At 39.1% G+C, this 22,714-nt stretch overlaps 2 protein-coding genes across 7 annotated transcripts in view; one reads left to right on the forward strand and one right to left on the reverse strand.

Annotated features, from left to right (window-relative positions):
• Nucleotides 1–5,812, reverse strand: part of cep290 (centrosomal protein 290) — a 34,625-nt gene extending 28,813 nt beyond the window's left edge. For 2 of the 6 annotated variants that reach the window (XM_083561173.1, XM_083561176.1), the window contains exons 1-8: nucleotides 5,548–5,812; nucleotides 5,130–5,335; nucleotides 4,307–4,384; nucleotides 3,991–4,060; nucleotides 3,856–3,902; nucleotides 2,806–2,940; nucleotides 1,968–2,021; nucleotides 362–508 (exon numbers count right to left, since the gene is read on the reverse strand). In XM_083561173.1, the coding sequence (XP_083417299.1) occupies nucleotides 362–508; nucleotides 1,968–2,021; nucleotides 2,806–2,940; nucleotides 3,856–3,902; nucleotides 3,991–4,060; nucleotides 4,307–4,384; nucleotides 5,130–5,222 (624 nt within the window). In that variant the 5' untranslated portion in view covers nucleotides 5,223–5,335; nucleotides 5,548–5,812. The remainder of the gene's footprint in view (nucleotides 1–361; nucleotides 509–1,967; nucleotides 2,022–2,805; nucleotides 2,941–3,855; nucleotides 3,903–3,990; nucleotides 4,061–4,306; nucleotides 4,385–5,129; nucleotides 5,336–5,547) is intronic. The other 4 variants (XM_083561174.1, XM_083561175.1, XM_083561171.1 and 1 more) reach the window with 4 other exon arrangements.
• A 1,864-nt stretch (nucleotides 5,813–7,676) lies between these two features.
• tmtc3 (transmembrane O-mannosyltransferase targeting cadherins 3) overlaps nucleotides 7,677–22,714 on the forward strand; it is a 43,176-nt gene continuing 28,138 nt past the window's right edge. Inside the window, exons 1-5 of the mRNA XM_083561185.1 lie at nucleotides 7,677–7,806; nucleotides 9,393–9,604; nucleotides 10,095–10,313; nucleotides 19,603–19,702; nucleotides 21,195–21,310. Of these exons, the coding sequence (XP_083417311.1) occupies nucleotides 9,416–9,604; nucleotides 10,095–10,313; nucleotides 19,603–19,702; nucleotides 21,195–21,310 (624 nt within the window). The 5' untranslated portion in view covers nucleotides 7,677–7,806; nucleotides 9,393–9,415. The remainder of the gene's footprint in view (nucleotides 7,807–9,392; nucleotides 9,605–10,094; nucleotides 10,314–19,602; nucleotides 19,703–21,194; nucleotides 21,311–22,714) is intronic.

Raw genomic sequence — 22,714 nt, forward strand, 5'->3', positions numbered from 1 at the left:
ACGCAAAGGTTTCGAGGTATATTGGGACCATAAGAGGTTTTTTTTGGTCTGGAGAGGGAAAGACAGTTTATAGCTGATATAACCTGACTGGAAACGGATAAAAATATACAGTGTGGTTTATTCATACATTACAATCACAGTACAAAAGGTTACATTGTTATGGGATTGACATTATATCCTGTTCGTGTTGCACCACCACAAATTTTATTACCCCCCACATCTTTTACATATATGTAGTGTCGCTTTGCCCCGCCCATTTTCTTTCTAATTTGGTCGTAGCATGAGAAGCCAGCCAATCTTGTAACAGATGGCGAGCAAGCCCCGCCCAGACGGCTCAGCCAATTTTACCGCCCCGGCTGACCTGCCAGTTGTCCCAGTACTGCTCGGCCAGCTGGTTGGCTTTGTTGAGTTTCTTCTGGGCCTCCATCTTCTCGTCTCGGCTCTGGTGCGAGTCCTTCTGCTCCAGCTCCTTCCTGTAGAACCCCACGTCCTGCTGGAGCTGCTCCATCTTGTGGAAAGGAGAAAAAAAAACCCAGGAATAAAATGCTATACAAATATAAAAAATACAAAAAAGGGATAAGAGCTAAAGAATGGAATTTAAAAAAAAGTTTTAGAAAACAGTAAAAACATCAAAATAGAAAAAAGTGGAATTGACAAGAAAATCTATAATATAATGAATATATAAAAAATATAAAAGTCAATTATACTTCCATTATATATATATATATACACAGTATAAGTAAAGCTGTGTGTGTGTGTGTGTGTGTGTGTGTGTGTGTGTGTGTGTGTGTGTGTGTGTGTGTGTGCGCATTAGAGCCTTGCTTCATCTTAAACTCATGTGTCTTACCTTCTTTTTTGCCTGTTTTAACTTGGAATGATGATGGGAAAAGGAAAGCAGGGGATGTGGAGAGAAATGAAAAAAGAAGAGAAATGATTAAACAGAGAGAAAGAAAGAGATAGACAGATGGGGATGAAGTGGTAGAAATCCCTTATCCTGCTGATGATCTATACAATTACTGACACACACACACACACACACTCTCTCTCTCTCTCTCTCTCTCTCTCTCTCTCTCTCTCTCTCTCTCTCTCTCTCTCTCTCTCTCTCTCTCTCTCTCTCTCTCTCTCTCTCTCTCTCTCTCTCTCTCTCTCTCTCTCTCTCTCTCTCTCTCTCTCTCTCATACACACACAAAAACGTTCTCTTTCTGTCCACACACTGCTGTTAAGTAAAAAAAAAAAAAATAAATAAATTTCCAGACCACATTGGGAAACTTGGTCATGTGACACATTCGAATCTCTCATAACATTTCACCGATATTTTCATGAGAGTCTGAACTTTCTTGACCCCCTGTGGAGGGGGGATGTTCTGTACGAGGCTGGGTTAGGGTAGAGCCTGACATTAGGATTAGGACCTGCCGTGTGCTCGGGGGGTTATTTTCGCTCCCTTAGCGCGCGTTAGGTTTCGCACTTTCATTCACTCGGAGTAAATGTCTTTATAACACGCTAATGAATTCACGGTTACCTGCACAGGAACATACGCTGCATTAACACCAAAAGTATTCGGACACCCGACCCTGATCCAGCACGACAATACCCCTGTGCACAAAGCCAGATTCATGAAGATCTGCTTTCCACTGGTTGGAATAGAAGATCTCCTGCTATAGAGCTCCAACTCTATTAAACACTTTTGGGGTGAAGGTACACGCTGACTGCACCCCAGGCCTCCTCACCTTCTCAACTACATCAGTACCTGACTTCACTAACACCCCTGTGGCTAAAATAATCTCCACTAAATCTAGTGGAACATCTTCCCAGAAGAGTGGAGGTTATTATGGGAGCAAATGAGGACTAATGGGATGTTCACAAAGAAGCACATACCAATCACATGATCAAGTCTAGACAAACTTTCAGCCATAGTGTGCACGACTGTGTGTGTGTGTGTGTGTGTGTGTGTGTGTGTGTGTGTATACCTCTCTTTTCAGTTTTCTGTTTTCTTTTTCAGCCTCGTCTGCTCGCTGTGTCATCTAGGGGACAGAAATCACACTCGATGACAAAACAATATTTTTTGCTTCCACTTACTAACAAATACAGATAAAGAGAGAGACGGACAGATAAACATTCAAAAAGAAAGACAGATAGATAAAACAGAGACAGGAAGACAGAAAAAGAGGGACAGAAAAATCAATGGACATTCAAAAAGACAGACAGAGAGGTGAACAGAGATACAGAATTAAAGATGCATTTTCAAAAAAAGACAGACAGGTGGACATTTGGGGAAAAAAAAAAAGACAGATGAACAGCCAGATAGACATCTAAAACAGACAAACAGATAGATGGACATTTAAACAGACAGATAGATAAACAGAGAGACAGACAGATAGATGGGCATTTAAACAGACAGATAGATAAACAGAGAGACAGACAGATAGATGGACATTCAAAAAGACAGACAGGTAAACAGAGAGACAAAGATAGATGAACAAAGACAGACAGACAGACAGACAGACAGACAATTAAAAAAGAAAGACAGACAGATAAACATTCAAACAGATGGACAGACAGATAGAGAAATTGACAGGTGAGATGGACATTTAAAATAAAGAGAGACAGGCAGCTGAAAAAAAACGAAACAGACAGATAGAAGAACAAACAGAATTACATTATTAAATCTTTCATTATATAAACTGTACACACACACACACACACACACACACACACACACACACACACACACACACACACACACACACTCTTTAGTGTGTGTGATTGAACCCCAGACGTGGCTCTGTAGGAGCTGTGAGCTCGTACCTTCTCGATGTCGTACTTGACCTTTTCGATGTCCTGAGTGAGCTGGTTCACCTCCTTATCCTTGTGATCCAACTGACTCTCCATCTGGCGGATTTCATCCCGGAGGAAGCGCGTGTCTCTCCACCCCGCAGACATCTGAGACGACCGCACGAGATTACTGTTACACAAAACTCAATCACGGACAAGCAGCCTTTACCTCCACCCTGCACCCTTCAGCAGTCCTGAATAGAACACGTCCTCTTTACGGGACGTTTTATAAACGTACAAACAGACAACAGCTCGCAGTCATGTGGGATTAGCAAACTAATCTGAGTCATCAGTGAGGTGGAGAGAGCGCCCATTTCAGCCCAAATATCAGGGGTTTTTACACAATTTCACAAACTCAGCCATGTTACAGCGCCTCTAGAGTACAAAGGGTTAAGGGGCCTTGCTCAAGCGCCCCACAGTGGCCACTTGGTGATACCAGGCCTTGAAAATCCGACCTTCAGAACAAATAATGATTTAGATTTTTTTTCTTTATTTACTTTGTATTTTGTAGATAGATAGATAGATAGATAGATAGATAGATAGATAGATAGATAGATAGATAGATAGATAGATAGATAGATAGATAGATAGATAGATAGATAGATAGATAGATAGGACAAACAGGTGGATCGATAGACAGACAGACAAATGGATTGATAATGAATAGACAGACAGACAGACAGACAGACAGACAGACAGACAGACAGACAGACAGACAGACAGACAGACAGACAGGCAGATAGATGTATAAAACCATAGAAAGAAGGATGGATAGATGGATGAACAGATAAGGAAAGGAGCAGCTAATAGATCATTGGTTAGATGTACAAATAGATTGATAGATAGATAATAGAGGGACAAACAGGTGGACAGACAAATAGATTAATAGACAGACAGATGAATGGATGGATGCATGGAAAAATGGACATGTAGATCGATAAATTAATTGATGTATAAATAGATGAAGAAACAGATGAAAGGATGGAGAGATCGAAAGCTTAGTGAAAGAGTCCATGTTCAGACCTCCAGCTCTGCCTCCAGCTCAGAGATCTTGGTTTTCAGCAGCTTTTCTGTTTAAAGATAAACCGATAAATTTAGTTGATAATCCTGTGATGGACATTCGGTTGAAATCTCATCTCTCAGAGAAGAACGCTGTACCTATTCTCGCCTGCTCCTGGCCGGCATTTTGCATGACGTCGTCCACACAGGAGAGTTCCGACAGCTTGACCTGCGCACAGGGAGAACACAAGGAGGACACGGGGAGAACACAAGGAGGACACGGGGAGAACACAAGGAGGACACGGGGAGAACACGAGGAGAACACAGGGAGAACACAGTGAGAACACAGTGAGAACACAGTGAGAACACAGTGAGAACACAGTGAGAACACAGTGAGAACACGTACACTGTCCTGAAAACCAGACCTTTAAAAAGAAAATCAAAGAAACAAACAGCCCCGAGTGAACTTTCTTACCTCGAGTAAACGCTGGAAGATTCTGAACAGGTGCACCGTTCTCTTCCACTCGTTCTCCTTCAGGTCTTTTGAGTGAATCTGTAGAAGTAAAAGGAAGATGAATTTAATCTCTCACACACTCCGGAAGGTGGTGGATCCACAGAATCCGACCCTGGAAGCGCAGTGTGTGCAGTGCGGGGCTCTGGGTCTGGGATATTGCTAATTTCACGTGTTGTACAGGAGGGTGCCAATACTTTTATACCCAGTGTATAACTTAATAATAAAATACAAAAAATAGTACACACAGATACAGGAGTCTTTTACTGTCTTCTAATCAACAGATACAACATGAGATAGATAGATAGATAGATAGATAGATAGATAGATAGATAGATAGATAGATAGATAGATAGATAGATAGATAGATAGATAGATAGATAGATAGACATTTAGATAGAAAGAGACAGAAATATGGACAGACATTTAGATAGAAAGAGACAGAAATATGGACAGACAGACAGATAGAGAAATACAGACACACAGAAAGAGCGAGAGAGAGCGAGAGAGAGAGAGAGAGAGAGCGAGAGCCTTCCTCACTTCATCTACATTAGTATCTGACTTTACTAACGACCTCGTATCAGAGAACACATCTCCATAAACTCCAGTGGAACATCTTCCCAGAAGAGTGGAGTTTATTACAACAGCAAATGGAGAACGAGATGTTTATCATCAGGCTGTTGACAGACTTTTTTTTTATTGATTGTTTACGACAATCCCATCCGTGACACATCGCACGTTATGTCGAGCGCCGATATTTCTGATGAATGGTTGCAGGTCTCAGTACCTTCAGAATCATGTCGCAGATCTTCTTTTCATCATTTCCCAGATTGTCAGGGTCGACCCTCATGATGAAGGGCCAGTCTGCTGCTGGGGGCATCCTGCTCCTGTTCTCTGCTCTGGGAAAGCAGGACACTGGGGGTTCAGAGGTAGTGATGTGGGAAAGTTAACACAGAGTAGGGACGTGTTGATGGGACATTGTGGAACAAACTTCTGCAGGTCAAAGCACAGAAAAACTCATCACCATCATCATCATCATCATCCTCCTCCTGCTCCAAAAGCTGCTCTACAGCAGGTATTACAGCATCACACACACTCCTTTATTCCCTTTTTAAGTTTCACACACTAATACACAACATCTACATCACATTTTATAAAAATTATAGAGGAATAAAAAACATAAAACTGATGAAATAATGGTCCACCTTCTGTTCCTGGCGCGTTCACAGCTAGCATAAACCAAGATTAGCACCTGAGGAAAGCTACATTACATGTCAAAATCCCCCCCCCCCCTTAAATGTGTGTAAAATAACATTCCTAATAAAAGAGAACAATACAATAACAATGATACTATAATAAACCATGTAATTATTTTAACAATAAAACTTTATAAACACGACTTGCTAGTTCAAACGGTCCATAATCCCAAGGTTGCCAGGCAACCGCCGCACACAGTCGTATTTCGGTTGCAGCGAGTCGTGAACTATTGTTATTTTTTGCGACAGTGTCGTAAATCCCCTTATAAATCACGTTCTGTCAAAACAAAAGCAAACTTTTTCTTTTTTCTTAAGATTAATCTCGTTAAATAGGAAAGTGCAGGAAAGGTTATTGGTATGAGTGTAATTGTTTTGTTAGAAATAAAACTAAAATCCCTTTCTGTCAAAAAAGAAAAAAAAAAAAAAAGAAACCTTTGATCAATTTGGGTTTTTGTTTTAAAGTTTTTAAAATTAATAGGATTATGCATGACTTGTAATTTTTATATTTTTTTAATTTTTTAATAAATGGTATCAGTGTAAAGAGTTCATTTTCTAAAATAAATAAAACCAGAATATGTAAGATCATTACGAGAAAATATAATGATCACATACAAGTGCATGAATTGAGGATTCTTGTACATTTAATAGAGAGAGAGAAAGACAACTAGCCAAAAATATCACATAAAATCTTTTCCAACTCAATAAAATTCAGTCACCAGTGAACGTTTTTGCACTAATAGATGAACAACCGTAAAAATATCAAGTAATTCAACTGATTTTAACGAATTGAATTAATGCAATGCATTTGATTATATCATATTATATTTGTAATTATATTATATATTAGAGGGGCTGCACATGCAGAACGTTTCAGGGACAAAGTGAGAGCGTGACTAAGAAGAAGAAGATACATTTATTTGTTTTGTTTTTTTTATTTAATCTTCCTCTTCTCTTCTTCTTTCAGCTTCTCCCATTAGGGGGCGCCACAGCGGATCATCTGTCTCCATACCCCCCTGTCCTCTACATCTGCCTCTTTCAAACCAACTACCTGCATGTCTTCCCTCACCACATCCATAAACCTCCTCCTTAGTCTTCCTCTTTTCCTCCTTCCTGGTGTCTCCATCCTCAGCATTCTCCTACCGATATACCCCATGTCCCTCCTCTGCACATGTCCAAACCATCTCAATCTCACCGCCCTCACCTTGTCTCCAAAACGTCCTACATGCGCTGTCCCTCTAATAAACTCATTTCCAATTCTATCCATCGTCGTCATTCCCAATGAACATCTCAACATCTCCTGTCTTTTACTCAATGCCACTGTCTGTGACCCCAGGTACCTGAACTCCTCCACCTTCTCCACATCTTCTCCATGCAACCGCACCCCTCCACTGCCCTCCCTCTCATTCACACACATGTACTCTGTCTTACTCCTACTGAATTTCATTCCCCTTCTCTCCAGCACGTAACTCCACCTCTCCAGGCTCTTCTCAACCTGCTCCCTACTCTCACCACAAATAACAATATCATCCACAAATATTATAATCCATGGAGACTCCTGTCTGACCTCATCCATCAACCTGTCAATCACCACTGCAAACAGGAAAGGGCTCAGAGCCGATCCTTGATGCAGTCCAACCTCCACCTCGAACCAGTCTGTCGTTCCTACTGCACACTTCACTGCTGTATATATATATATATATATATATATATATATATATATATATATATATATATATATATATATATATATATATATATATATATATAATATATACACACACGTACTTTTTAAAAGTATGCATTATTTATTTTTATTTTTTTACGTTTTTAGGAACTCAAACTAAAACGTACATCAAATATCTATGTATGTTTATATATCTATGTAAATATTTTTTTTGAATTTTAAACAAAAAAACGAATAATAATAATAATAATAATAATAATAATAAAAAGAAGAATAGCAATAATACATTTTTTTATAAAAAATAAAAAATCACTGTCTATACATGATTAATAGCGGCCTGGCGCGCATGCGCAGACCCCGTGAACATGGCGGCGCTAACGCTCCGTGACCCGGATGTTATTGGCGCGGTCAGCGGACTAGTCTTCAGGCTGCCGTTATCATATAAAAAGGTGACAGTGTAGTGGAAAAAAACGCATTTAAAGACATCAGATTTACCCAGATCCGCTTCTGGAAGTCATGCCGAGGTGAGTACGAGCTGTTAAACCTGAACAAATAAGCAGTCACGTTACAAACAACCAGAATTTACATGTCGTTCACCGGCTGTAGGCGATACAATAGGTGGTGGAACAGTGGGTTGTATTTCAAATCACTTCATGCGCCCTTTTTTAGTGCACTCCGTTTTGTATTACATTGAAGAGGGATGTACACTTCACGTAGTGCCCTAAGTACCAGTTTGGGATTCGGCCAGCATTTGGGCTTCTTGCTAGCTTTCTTTGGGTGGTGATTGAGTTAAAACAGGTGTGTGTGTGTGTGTGTGTGTGTTCAGATTTTACAGATTAGTAATTATTAAAAAATATGTAGTTGAATGATGTCGTTTTCTTTTTTTCATCAAAACATACATTTCTAGAGCATTTTAGTACAAAACCTGGTATTTATAATGTAATTTGTACAAATAATGTCTTTATAACAGCTTTTATATGTACATTATACATTAGGCAGACACCCCTTTATAGTCATGTCCTCAGACAGACAGACAGATAGACAGACAGATAGACAGACAGATAGACAGATAGATACATAGATAGATACATAGATAGATACATAGATATTAACCAGTAATTAAATATGTATATACAAGTTATATTAGTGCAGGATAGATAGGAATTTACAGATGATGTATAGATATGTAGATTATGTGGACTATACAATAAATACACTATAATACACCGATCGGCCATAACATTATGACCACCTGCATAATATTGTGTTGGTCCCCTTTTACTGCTTGAACAGTCGTGACCTATCGATCATCAGCAGCATGAACTTCTTCAGCAGTTTGAGCTACAGGAGCTCGTCTGTTAGATCGGACCACACGGACAAGCCTTCGCTCCACACGTGCATCAGTGATCCTCGTCCCCCACAACCCTGTCACCGGTTCAGATTATAACCACTACAGACCAGGAACACACCACAAGAGCTCCTTCCACAACAATGTTATGAAAAGGAAAATAAATCCCCGTGTCGAGGAGAAAAAAGTCGCAAAGTTTGATTGGAAAATGTTGCAATGTTGTTAGGAGAAAAGTCGTAATGTTATGAGTGGGGGGGAAAAAGTCGCAATGTCTCGAGGGGGGAAAAGTCGCAATGTTACTAGTGTGTGTGTGTGTGTGGGGGGGGGGTCGCAATTTCGTGAGGAGTAAAGCCGCAATGTTTTAAGGAGAAAAGCCGCAATGTCATGAGGGGAAAAAGTCGCAGTGTCTGGAGGAGAAAAGTCGCAGTGAGAAAAGTCGCAGTGTCGCGAGGAGAAAAGTCGCAGTGTCGCGAGGAGAAAAGTCGCAGTGTCGCGAGGAGAAAAGTCGCAGTGTCGCGAGGAGAAAAGTCGCAGTGTCGCGAGGAGAAAAGTCATATTGAGAAACGTGTTGAGAAAAGTCGACATTTACATTTTGACATTGCCCTGATGAGGCTAAAATGGCATTGTAGTGTTTTTGAGAAAGTTAATGAGGTGGTTCAGGTCAGCTCAAACACCATGTTTTTATTTTATTTTATTTTTTTTTAATTAACGCCAATAATAATCCAGTTTTTCCAGAGTTGTAATGATTTCTGTCCTCCTCAGTGCTCAGTGAAGTGTCTGTGACGATGGCAGTGGTGTCGTGGAAGGAGACGTGTCTGCTCACGACGCTGGTGCTGGGCTGCTACTGGAACAGCCTGCTATGCAGCTTCGTGTTTGATGACGTCTCCGCCATCTTGGACAACAAGGACCTTCGTCCCTCGACTCCGATTCAAAACCTGTTTCTCAATGACTTTTGGGGGACCCCTATGGCAGAGGTGGGTTTATTTAGGTCTGTTTTGTCTGTTCTAGGTTCTTCAGCTTAGAAAGTTTTAAAAGGTTTCGATTTGTACGATTTCATACACTGTATGGCCAAAAGTTTGTGGACACCAGACCATAAGATCTCATTCCACAGTCTTCATTTGATGTTAATATATAATAATAACCTCCACTCTTCTGTGAAGATGTTCTACAAGATTAAACGGCAAGGGTGTTAATAAAAGGTCTAGGGGGGAGCAATCAGCGTTCACATTCATCCCTAACAATTCCAAAAGGGTGGGAAATCTTCATGGAACTGACTTTGTGCACTGTCATGCTGGAACAGCTTTGGGTCTCCTAGTTTAAGTGAAGTAAAAATGACACGCTACTACATCCACAGACGTCCTGTACAACTGTGTGCCTTCAACATTCAACCAGAACCTTAAAGTGATGTATGATTTAGCAGAGAAATCCAGTTTCCCCCATTTAATTAACTTTTTTTTCAACCAGGAGCGGAGCCATAAATCCTACAGGCCGCTCACCGTGCTCACCTTCCGCCTGAACTACCTGCTGAGTGAGCTGAGTCCGGCATCCTACCACCTTCTCAACGTGGCTCTTCACGCGGCCGTGTGCGTCCTCTTCTTGCGCTTCTGCCGCCTGATGATGGACCGTACCACCAGCCTGGTGGCCGCTCTGTTGTTTGCCGTCCATCCGATCCACACCGAGGCTGTGAGTACCAAAACGGTCCAGGTTTTGTAAATCGCTTTCGAAAGTATTGGAAATCCTTTTGGTTCTGCTTTATGTTGAAGATGAACGCGAGACCAGAATTTCAGCATTCATGTCATATGCTGAATTTAACGGTAAGATTATTTAACGGTAGATGACGGAACTCGTCTCAGAGACGACACTATTCGCACCTTTTTCTTGCAGCTCAAATTTTTTAAATAACCAACAAATACTAAGTTATTAGTAAATAGTAAATTATCCTCTCAGGTATTTAGAGTTATAAAGTGGACTTTGGATTTGTTCTATTGCTGTAGTTCAGCTAGTTAAACATCTAAACACTATTAAAGTTCTGACTTCAAATAGTAAAATAGCAGCAAGTTAACGAAAGTAAACGAAACTGAAATGATCTTTGCTTTCACTCGACATCGTTTTCAGTTATAAAAAGTAGCGAAACAGCTTTATTGCAGTCAGTCAGCACGTCCTACAAACTCTCAGGAGGCAGATCTCAAACACCAACGGCAAAGTTGCTAGCAAATGGAAATTCCAATCTAAAAATAAAAACCCCTTACGTTTTGTACTTTGATCATTTACATATTTCTCTGAGATTCCTCCTCTACTTTTAAAGTCTCATTTACCTTATTAGCATATTCGCATATTCGCAATAAATCAATTTGCATCGACCGATTCCTTTTTCTTTATTGGAGTCTCTCACATCTCCTCCTCATCCTAGTTACATATTTGTGACTTTTTCCTGTTTTCCGTCACCCAGTTTAAAAACATCAATTGTTTTTCTTGCGCCCCAACAAATCCGTCTGCTCTTTTCTGACACCATATTTCGTTTTCTGACCTTCGATGTTTTTTTCTTAATGCTTTTATTTAAAATTTACTTACTTAAATTTATATATAGTTTAATGTAGGGGTGCAACTAGATTATTTCTAAATCTAATTTATTAATCAGTTAATCAGACAATTTCCCCCCTAAAGACTAAAAACAAAACAAAAATCAATATTTCATTACTTGAATAAAAAACTAATTACGATAATTAATTTTTTTTAATAAAATTTTAATTTTAATATCTTTGCCATTTTATAGCTTATAGTGGCTGCTTGTTGAGTGTATGTGGGATTTCTCCTTTCAATAAATTCACTCATGCAGGTTTGCTAAAAAACAAACAAACAAAAAAAAAAACCCAAAACAAACATTTGAATATGCAAAAAATTGTGTAATTGTGTAAATCATCATTTGTATTGTTTTTAATGATTCATGCAGATGGCAAGTTTACAACCATGTTTAAGACAGACATTTTGTTTAGTTGTGAAGATATAAGCATCTGAAATATAGTTCATTTGATTTTGTATAATCATTTAAATGATATGTGCATAAATTATATTACAAATGCATTAAATTACAAACGCTGATTGTGCAACCTGATGCTCTTGGACCACCACCACTACTAGATTAATAATGCTGAAATTAAGGCTGAATACTAAATAATGCTAGATGATATTTGTATAAGCGATTTTAATGCTAAGTAAAGCTGGCCTAAGATCATTTCCCTAGATAGACCACCCAATCCACCCAGATCAAACCTGTAGAGCAGCATCATAACTAACTATTCATGTTTGTTCTAGACAGATAGACAGATAGATAGACAGATAGATAGATAGATAGATAGATAGATAGATAGATAGATAGATAGATAGATAGATAGATAGATAGATAGATAGATAAAGGAACAAACAGGTGGACAGACAGGCAAATGAATGGACAAGCAGATGGATAAAAAGACAGACAGACAGACAGACAGACACACACACACAGACACACAGAGACACAGAGACAAAGATGGGTGGACGGATGGACGGATAGATGGATGGATAAAAACATAGAAGGATGGCTGGCTGGATAAACCAATAAGAGGAAAGTACCAGCTAATAGATGATTGGATAGATTGATAAATAGATTGATTGATAAATGATAAAGAGACAGACACATATTGATAGACAGCCGAATGAATGAATGAATGAATGAATGAATGAATGAATGAATGAAGGGAGAAGTAGGTAAATAAAAAGATGGATAGATGAATAGATGGAAAGATAGTTGAACAAATGGGAAAAACAGATGTATTGATAGACAAATGGATGGATGGATTAATAGATAGATGAAAGAGGGACAAATGGGTAGACAGACAGACAGACAGACAGACAGACAGACAGACAGAGAGAGACAGACAGACAGACAGACAGACAGACAGACAGACAGACAGACAGACAGACAGACAGACAGACAGACAGACAGATAGATTGATGGACAGCCAGATGGATACGTGGCTGAATAGACGGATGGATGGATGGGTGGATAAACGTATATAGGAAAGGACCAGCTGATAGATGATTGGATGGATGAACAAATAGATTGATGAATAGATAATGGAGGGACAGACAGATAGCTTAATAGACAGACAGATTAATGAATGGACAAGTAAATAGATAGATGGCTAGAAAGATGGATAGAAAGACAGAGAGGAGAGGACCAGCTTATAAATTATTGGATAAACTGATCTACAGCCACACGAATAATTGTATGAATGGACAAGAAGACAGATCTTTTTGCAGCAGCTTTTCTGTTTAATGGTTAAGATTATGGCCTGTCTGTCTGAGTTCCATCTTAAATAAAGAGTAGTGGGTCTGTACCACAAACAGGAATGCAAGCCCAAGCCATGATGAATCCGTCACGATGTCTTCACAGATGAGTTAGCTTGCTTTGGATCATGAGCAGATCCTTTCTTTCACCACGATTTGTATTAAGTTATTTTTTTTTACTTCTGTAGAGGTTGTTTGTTTCTTTGCAAATTCCAATTTGTTTTTTCAGATTCTTCTTGCTGATAAGTGGTTGTCGTAAGGCCTCTATGTTTCTGCTATTCTTTTAATTGTAATACCTTCATACCTGCCTGGGGGAGGCTTTGGATCATGTCGTTGACTGACTTATTGTTTCTCTCTTCAATGTCATCAGCTTTTTTTTAGTAAATCAGTGGCTTCTCTACACTAACTTGGCTCTGGTAGATTATTTTATTTTTTTCTCAGCTTTAAATTATTTACTTTTCTCCCATAGTCATCTCTCTGGTCCTCATCTTGGTTTATCCTTTTATTTTTTGTTCAGTCCAGACCAATGGCTCAGATCAAAAGTATTCATTCAGAGCAACTATTTGTTTGAATAATCTATTAGGACACACCTGGGCAGCAAGAAACACCTGTTGGTACATGCTCCAGTGTTTATGATCGCTTGGATAGATAGGAGGTTTAACCGGAAGGTGCCGTGGCCATGTTCTAAGCTGTTTAATGGTTCTAACAATCTTCAACACGGGCATTAAAAACTTCAAGGGTAGAAATGAAATGAATTGTTTTGCAGGTTAAGCTTTTTCAACTCTTTTCAAAAAGAAAGAAAGGTGCTTTTAAACGTGTACTTTTCACAGCACAGTGAAATTCTTTCTTGTTAAGGTTGTTAGGAAGCTGGGCTCAGAACGCAGAACAAAAGAGGGCAAAATTGCTAAAATTGTCAAAAACTTCAGTTCGTCTTTCTCCTTTTTAGTGTTGATGGACACTGAAACAGAAAGCTCCTGGCTCCGACCTCAAATCACGAAAAGCTGCTCGTTCGCTATATAATACGGTAGTGAAATTGCTCGAATTATTTACTCTGTGTTAACAAATTACAATATACTACCCCATACTGATCACAATTCTTTAAGACTTCAAGAGTTACGACGAGGTCCTCAGAACAAATCTCCAGTCAGGGACCTGTACATTTGAGTAATTAGCAGCTTTTTGCTGCACGTTGGCCTTTTTTGAAGATTAGGGCCAAGAAGCGCATTTCTGTTTTGACCATTTTAATGAATAATATGAATATAAAATCAAAACCTTTATTGCAATGCAGAATTATTCACGTCATCCTTTCTTTACTCAGATATAAAAAACTAAAGAAAAAAAAAAAAAAAAACCCACCCGAAAAATAATTTTTTAATACCTAAACATTTGTTTTACCGATTGTCTCGAATCAGCACCAAAATCCGCCATGATGACGCATCCGTCAATTAAAACCGTCCGTGTGGAAACATAGCAAAAAGTCAGTTTGGTGTCCTGATGATTTACGTCATTTAAAACACCATAATTACTTTAAAACATTGACAAGGATGTTTTGTCTTCATGCTCTGGTTGAGTTTGGTTTCACTAATAATAAACATATGGATGCTTTATGCAAATGTATTTGTCCATGTTGATTAGAGTTTTAAAAACCTAAAGTATTCAATTAATGGCACGTTTTTATCTGTTCTAAATGTACATTAAGTGGCAATTATTCACGAGTTAACTAAATATTTCCGGTGATTGACAGCCCTAGTGAGGACATTTGAAGATGGCCATATTTGTCACAAATATAATTATATACAGAATACAACTTGCAGTAAAATGTAAATCTGATTGGCCGCTCAGAAATTTGTGCGTTAGATAAAAGGGACTATAAATAGAAAATCTGAGGAAAAAGAGAGGACATGAGAAAATTTATTAGATTATGGTGAGTGTAACGTATTTAAACAAAAAAAGTGCAAATATATTTAAACATACAAAATGTAATATGGTATATGTGATTTGTACATGAGCTTTATGTAAAATATTAACACTTTAACTTAAGATTACATGTGTAACATTAACAGAAATATATATGAAAAAAAAAAAAATGTTCCGTGTTAATTTTATTTAATTTACAGTTAACGAACACCGACGTATGGCATGCAGTCTCGCGCGTTAAAAAACGACACATGGCGTCAGTGATTCGCCTCTAGAGGCCGCTCTATAATAGCAGATGACCAGCACAGACGCAACCCGGAAAAACTATCGGTATGGATTTTTGCAGACACTTTCAGCGATCCACTATCGGTGCGGATTAATCGCAGGTGAATCTCAATTCAAACCGGAAAAACAGCCCGCTGGATTTGCGCTATATTGAAAGGAAAGTTGTTTCTAGGCTACACATTTATGAGTTTATTGGAATTTTGGCATGTCGTCCTCCAGCTGTGTGTCCTCTTTTAACTTTGCTCAGCGAGACTCTTGGAGCCGACTTGCAAAGTGACGGCGATGATGGTTTTATTGCCAGATGAATCAATTCGGTTCCGACTTCAAGCGCTCGCTGATTTTCTTTTTCATAGCACTGAAGATGAAAATATCCGAGCGTAGAAAATTAAAAGATGTTGGACGGAGACTTGTTTACGAGAAACTGGAGAGCAAAGCCTCATTTGCTTTGAGGTATGTGTGTTTGTGCATGTTTGTGTGTGTGTGTGTGTGTGTGTGTGTGTGTGTGTGTGTGTGTGTGTGTGTGTGTGTGTGTGTGTGTGTGTGTGTGTGTGTGTGTGTGTGTGTGTGTGTGTTTGGGGGGTGGGGGGGGGATTCGGGACTCTTTGTCCCTTTTGTTGTGTTGCAAAATCAGTTATTATTAATAAACTAGAGAACAAAAATATGGTGTTGATGGATCAGCCTCGTTTCCTTTGAAGTGGTGAATCGTGAAAACAGCTGTACTAAGTTTGTGTGTGTGTGTGTTTGAGTGTGTGTGTGTGTGGAATTTAGCAGCGACTAGAGGAAGTCTGCGTCCTGTCTGCGTAATAAATCCGAACAGAAAATCGGAAGAGAGCTTGATTCCATTTAATCCCGTCATGTACCACGTCTGATTAAACACGTATAGAGAAGTTCAGAAGAAAATTCAGCTTGGAACGAAGTAGCAGAGATCGTCAGGGCCTCCTGTGAGTCTGTGTAACTAGTGAGATTCTTCATTTAGAAGAGAACGAAGCTTGTGTGAAGAAGAGTATGCAAATCAAGCGACAACTTTTCAACATCACTCTAAATTTTGTAAGATACATGTACCTACCGAAGCATATATGATGGTTGGGAAGCTCTGGAGAACTCGCGTGATTTCCGTAATTGTGACCAGACCACTGCACGTTTTCTTCTAGATGATGTTTAATTAGCTACGCCAACGATTTCTAAGACGTCGCAGTCTTACTTCACTAATGTAACTAAACACATCAAAACCACACACTCTGGTTTTCCTCACTCAGCTTCAGCTCCTGATCTACAACGTACACAGCTGTCGCGGTTCTCCGAACGTTGATGCTGCACAGACCGCATCAACAATTACCCCATTCTCCATCCTGACACGCCACTGCACCGCTCCTGTTCCTCATTATTCTTCCTTCTCAGCTGGTTTCATCTGTTTAGAACTGGGTTACAGATCACTGGGCTTGAAGCAGCCGATGGTAGAACCTGCAATCATCACCACCACCACCATTTACCACTGATCCACTCATCTCTCCACCTTCTACCACCGATCCACTCATCCCTTCCTCCTCTCCCGCCGATCCACTCATCCCTTCCTCCTCTCCCGCCGATCCACTCATCTCTCCATCCTCTCCCACCGATCCACTCATCTCTCCATCCTCTAACGCCGATCCACTCATCCCTTCATCCTCTCCCACCGATCCACTCATCTCTCCATCCTCTCCCACCGATCCACTCATCTCTCCATCCTCTAACGCCGAACCACTCATCCCTTCATCCTCTCCCACCGATCCACTCATCTCTCCATCCTCTACCACCGATCCACTCATCCCTTCATCCTCTCCCGCCGATCCACTCATCTCTCCATCCTCTCCCACCGATCCACTCATCTCTCCATCCTCTAACGCCGATCCACTCATCCCTTCATCCTCTCCCACCGATCCACTCATCTCTCCATCCTCTACCACCGATCCACTCATCCCTTCCTCCTCTCCCGCCGATCCACTCATCTCTCCATCCTCTCCCACCGATCCACTCATCTCTCCATCCTCTAACGCCGATCCACTCATCCCTTCATCCTCTCCCACCGATCCACTCATCTCTCCATCCTCTCCCGCCGATCCACTCATCTCTCCATCCTCTAACGCCGAACCACTCATCCCTTCATCCTCTCCCACCGATCCACTCATCTCTCCATCCTCTACCACCGATCCACTCATCCCTTCATCCTCTACTACTGTACCATGCTCCTATTTAACTTTTTTTAATTAATGTATGTCGGTTTCTGAAACCCAGACTGAGGAGACGACTTATCTAAAGTTTCCTGTGTTTGTCTGTCGATCGTTCTCTTGGTCAGTTGCTCAGTCTTCTCTGAGTTTGCACAAAAGAGGCTTTGAGAGCATTTTTTTTTTCTTCAGACCATGCGTTGTCTGGAATCCCTCGGCCTTCAGACGAGTCTAGAGCTGTGACTGCAGGACCGAACCAAGACAACACACTGCTCTGTTCACCACTTCCTGGTCATCAGCATCTCAATAACGACATCTGTCTCAGAGCATGTCCTCGTCCTGCACGTGCCAAAGATCCGTTTTTAGGATTCCACATAACTTGAGCAGTGAAATCTGACCACTGTGAATCACAAAAAAAAATTAATGTTTAAAAATAATAAAAACAAATTCTACCAAACTCAATTATTAAAATGTGATTTTAAAGATTATTCGCTAAACAAGCTGCTAGAAATCTGTTTTAAAAAGTCAAAATGTATCTGCTACAAAACTAAAAATACATTAATTATCTCTATCTATCTATCTATCTATCTATCTATCTATCTATCTATCTATCTATCTATCTATCTATCTATCTATCTATCTATCTATCTATCTATCTATCTATCTATCTATCTATCTATCTCTGCTTTTGATCAGGTTTAAATGATTGTGAAATGTTTCTCTGAAGGACGTCATGAAACAAAAGTGAATCAGTTGATATTTTTTATGGTGTGTGTGTATGTGTGTATGTGTGTGTGTGTGTGGGTGGGTGGGTGTGTGTGTGTGGTTGCGTATGTATGCAGAGAGCTCCATGTGGTGGCAGTAACACACAAGGCTTTGCTGGATGCCCCCCCCCCCCCTTTTTTTTTTACATTTTTATTAAATAAGCACAGTTGTGTTTATTTTGCCAAAATTATAAAACAAACTTGTTTCTGTAATAATAATAATAATAATAATAATAATAATACTAATTATAATAAACATAATTATAATAAATAGTTATTATTATGACTAATAATAATAATAACTTTTCTTTTTTTTAAATGTTTTTTAATGTTTTTTACTTTATTTGCTTTGTGGTTCCACGTTGAACTTGACATTGGTGTAATAATAATAATAATAATTATTATTATTTTAATATTCATGATCAATAATATTGTTTATGCATGAGTTGTAAAGTCGGCTTAAAACCAAATCAAATTACTTCAATTGTTTTTAAATAAATGGTATTTTATATGTATTACAGTATTTAAGATTTCGTACAAACATTAAAAATTGATTGCACAGAATTTTATTGCATTAAAAAATGTAATTCGTTGAAGAATAAAATAAATTCCTAATAATAAATCTAATAAAATTATGAATACAAATAATGTGCATGATAAAGGTTGAGTTTGAGTTTTTTTCTGTGCAATCGTAAAAAATATTCATTAAATACTTAAACACATTAAAAGCATATCAGTTGCTAGTGGAGGTGAAACATTCGTTTACTGAATGCAATCCGTTTTACGTGCGGAAAAATCTGTTAGATCCTGAGATCGCAAGTTCGTTTAGTCTCCGCCCCCACTTTCTATTTTTTTCTTTAAGTATGCGGAAATAAGTGGAACAATTACGTAGATCATATCTTGAGAAAATTAAATATTAAATGTAAACACACACACACACACACACACACACACACACACACACACACCTACACACCTGTATTACCCAAATGGTGTCTAACAAATGTAAACTACTATAATAAAAATTTTCTATTTATTTAATTTAATTTAATCAATTACTCAATAATCAATCACTCAATTTATTCATTATAATAAAAACGTGTACTGCGTGTAATGTGATTTTATTTAATATATTATTTCATTTATTTTAAATGTTTTTTAAAAAGCTGCTGATGTTAATACTAATAAAATGCATTAATATAAAATGACAATTTTCAGTTTTGCATTTATAGATTGAAATATATTTCTATAATGTATGTAAAGTTGCTCTGAGTGTATTGATGTGTAAGAAAGCGTACAGAACTTTTTTTCATAGTTGAGTTGAAACCACGATACGCCTCTTGGCGTGAAACTCTCTTGTCCCGGGTTCCGACTCACGCCACACGTTTGCACCTGCGCTCTTTCTTTCCCTCTTTGCTCAGACTCCTGCATGTTTTCCCGAATTTGGATTGATCACACATTCGTTTCTTTCTTTTCCAGGTCACGGGCGTGGTCGGGAGAGCCGAGCTGCTGTCCTCCATCTTTCTCCTGGCGGCTTTCCTGGCCTATACCAAGTCGAAAGGGGCGGATCGTTCCATCGGTACGCTTTACCGTTAGCTATTTGAACCTAATTGTTTGTTTGTTTGTTTTTTCCACGCAAGCCTAAACAAGTTCTTCTCAGGCCACATTTTCCAGGCTGTGACACGCTCCGGGCTTTTTTCTTTCTTTCTTTTTTTTCATTATCTCCCCGCCCAGAGAGAGCGCTGCGAGTCATTTTCACTCGGAGCAGGTGCGTGATCTCGCCTGGTGAGGTTGCCTTTGACCTCGAGATCTTGCAGCGCGATCGTTCCAACGGTTGTTTCGTTTTTTTTTTTTTTTTTTTTCTCTCTTCTTTGGAAGAACGATTATTATTTTTTTTCTTTCCAACTAAGAATAACACGCGTGGTAATTACTGCAAAACAAACAAACAAACGGCCGCGGCACACAGCGCAGGCTGCTGGTTCGCTTTCTGTAACTGCACTTCTGTCTGTAACTGTATTCCCTCCCCCTGAACGCTGCGACTCCGGAGACGTTCCAGTAGACGGAAGGAGTCTCCGGTGTCAGAAGGGTTTATATCAGACGGAGGTTCAAATGTAACTCTAAACGAATAATGTTTAATAAAGGAATGAGCCGTAATGGTTGTGGTGTGAGTGAAATAAACACTGTTACTATAGTAACAGTAGCGCCGCACAGCATCGTAAAATCCCGGAGCTGCTGCACACGGCTTGTTTTTTACCTTACGCACCATTCGTCATATAGTAATCATTCTCTAATGTTCGTCCGTCTGTCTTTCTATCAGTCTGTCTGTTCGTCTATCTGTCTTTCTATTCAGTCTGACTGTTCATAAGTCTATATATTAGTTTAATTCTCTGTCTGATTTTTCCTGTCTGTCTGTCTAGCTAGTCCTCCACCTGACTGTCTGACTGTCTGTCTGTTTGTGTGCCTATTTGTCTGTATGACTGTTCATCTGTCTGTGTCCGTCTGTCTTATCTGTCTCTCTATTTACCTATTCATCTGTCCACCTGTCTATTTGTCTGTCTGTCAATTTACCTATTCATCTGTCCCCCTGTCTATTCGTCTGTCTGTCTATTTACCTATTCGTCTGTCTACCTATTCATCTGTCTGCCTGTCTAATCGTCTGTCTGTCTATTTACCTATATATCTGTCTGTCTATTTGTCTCTGTTCATCTGTCTGTCTGCCTAATTGTGTCTATTTTTCGTCTGTCTGTCTGTTTGTCTATTCGTTTGTCCATTTGTCTGGCTCTCTATCCATTTGTCTGTTTGTCTTCCTGTCAGTCTGACTAATCGTCTCTATCTACCGACACACAGACAATTGACGTGTCGATGAAGAAACCGATTCATGTATTTATGTATTTGTTTTCATACATACAAGCGTTCTCTGTCCCGAGAGACATGTATGAGTCTGAGAGAAGGTTTTTCATCTAAGCAGAACCAGACGAAACAGATTCTCCAAAAATGTGTGCGTGTGTGTGTCAGCGCACACGTGTGTCTCTCACGCTCATTAAACCCCTGTGTGTGATTTTGCTTTTCAGTATGGACTCCCATCGTCCTGACGGTGTTTCTGGTTGCCGTAGCGACTCTTTGTAAGGAGCAGGGGATCACTGTGATCGGGGTCTGCTGCGTCTATGAGGTGTTTGTAGCCCAGGGGGTAAGATCTTCTCCCCTCCCTGCATCGTGAGACGAGCCGCCATTTTATGAATGTGTAATTTAATCAACTTTGTGGATCTTTTTTACAGGTCAAAAGTAAAAAAAAATCAAATAATTTAAACTCCAAATAACTTTAATTCACTAACATCAGTTTTCACATCTGTGAAAAGAATCCGATCCAATCAGAGTAATTTATTTTCCGCCGAATTGTTCGCGTTCTGTCGATTGGCACGTGAAGCACGTACGCCGTGGCTTCTTTGCATTTAAAACACTACACCTGTTTGCGAAACACAATTTCGTAATTTTCTCTTTAATTTGATGAGACAGCGGCTCACAAGTCCTGGGGCTAGGGTTAGACAAGCACAATGAAACATTCGCAGTGGTTGAGACCACGGGTTTGCGGGTTTCAAAGGCCAAAAGCGTTCATTGTCTGCGTTTGTCTCGGTATGTGTTAATTGCGTCTATGCTGTTTCGTTGTTTGTCTTTACTATAAGTTATTTTGGCTACTAGTGAAGGGATCAAGGTTCCCTTTTATTCAACACAACCCACATGCCCCCTTTGAAGCCATTCATCATGGCGCGGTACAGACCGGTGGGATTTGCGCACGTCTTTGGCGGCTCGTCCTGCCCTTTAAATTGCGTCACAATCCCTCTTAGGGATGTGTGTCTCCATAACTGAGGCCGATACGATACTTAATCAACGATACGGGTAATGATGCGTATTACAATGGCATCCATTCAATGCGATACAATGGAAAGAAATATGATGGACAAAAGATAAAACCAGACGTTCTTTTCCTGTTCTGTCTGCAGGAAGTTACAGCTCTACCTCTGCCATGTTAATCTGTATTCTACATCAAAACAATGAGCGTTCTCTGTAAAAGCCTTTTACCTTTTATAAGATACTATGATGAGTATTAAAAGAGTATTAAAAGTATAAAAGAGAATTTGGGCATCATTACCAGTTAGAACGTCATGATCGGATCGAGTTGTGTTTAATTTATTGTAGTTATTATAAACCTCTTGCCCGATTTACGAAACAATTTTCTCTAACAGTATTATTTATAGTCATTATTTTAAGAATTATATAAATGTTCTTATACTCATTAATTGGTTTTATTGATTTATTTGGTATCTAATTGTATTTAGATTTTATTTAACAAATGATTTGTGTACAATTCTGATTTAAATTTTTTTTCAATAATTTACTAAATAATTATATGTAATAAAAAAAATGCTAATAGTAATAATTCCGAAAATAATTTAAATATGTTCATATTATATTCTAACTTTTTATTTCATTTTTTTTATTTAACTTTATTTTTTTATTTAACAGCTAGTAAATGATCTGCAATTCAATTCTCATTATTATTATTTATTTATTTATTTATTCTAATCATTTATTT

This window comes from Silurus aristotelis, assembly GCF_946808225.1.
Source record: "Silurus aristotelis genome assembly, chromosome: 14".
Taxonomy (NCBI): domain Eukaryota; kingdom Metazoa; phylum Chordata; class Actinopteri; order Siluriformes; family Siluridae; genus Silurus; species Silurus aristotelis.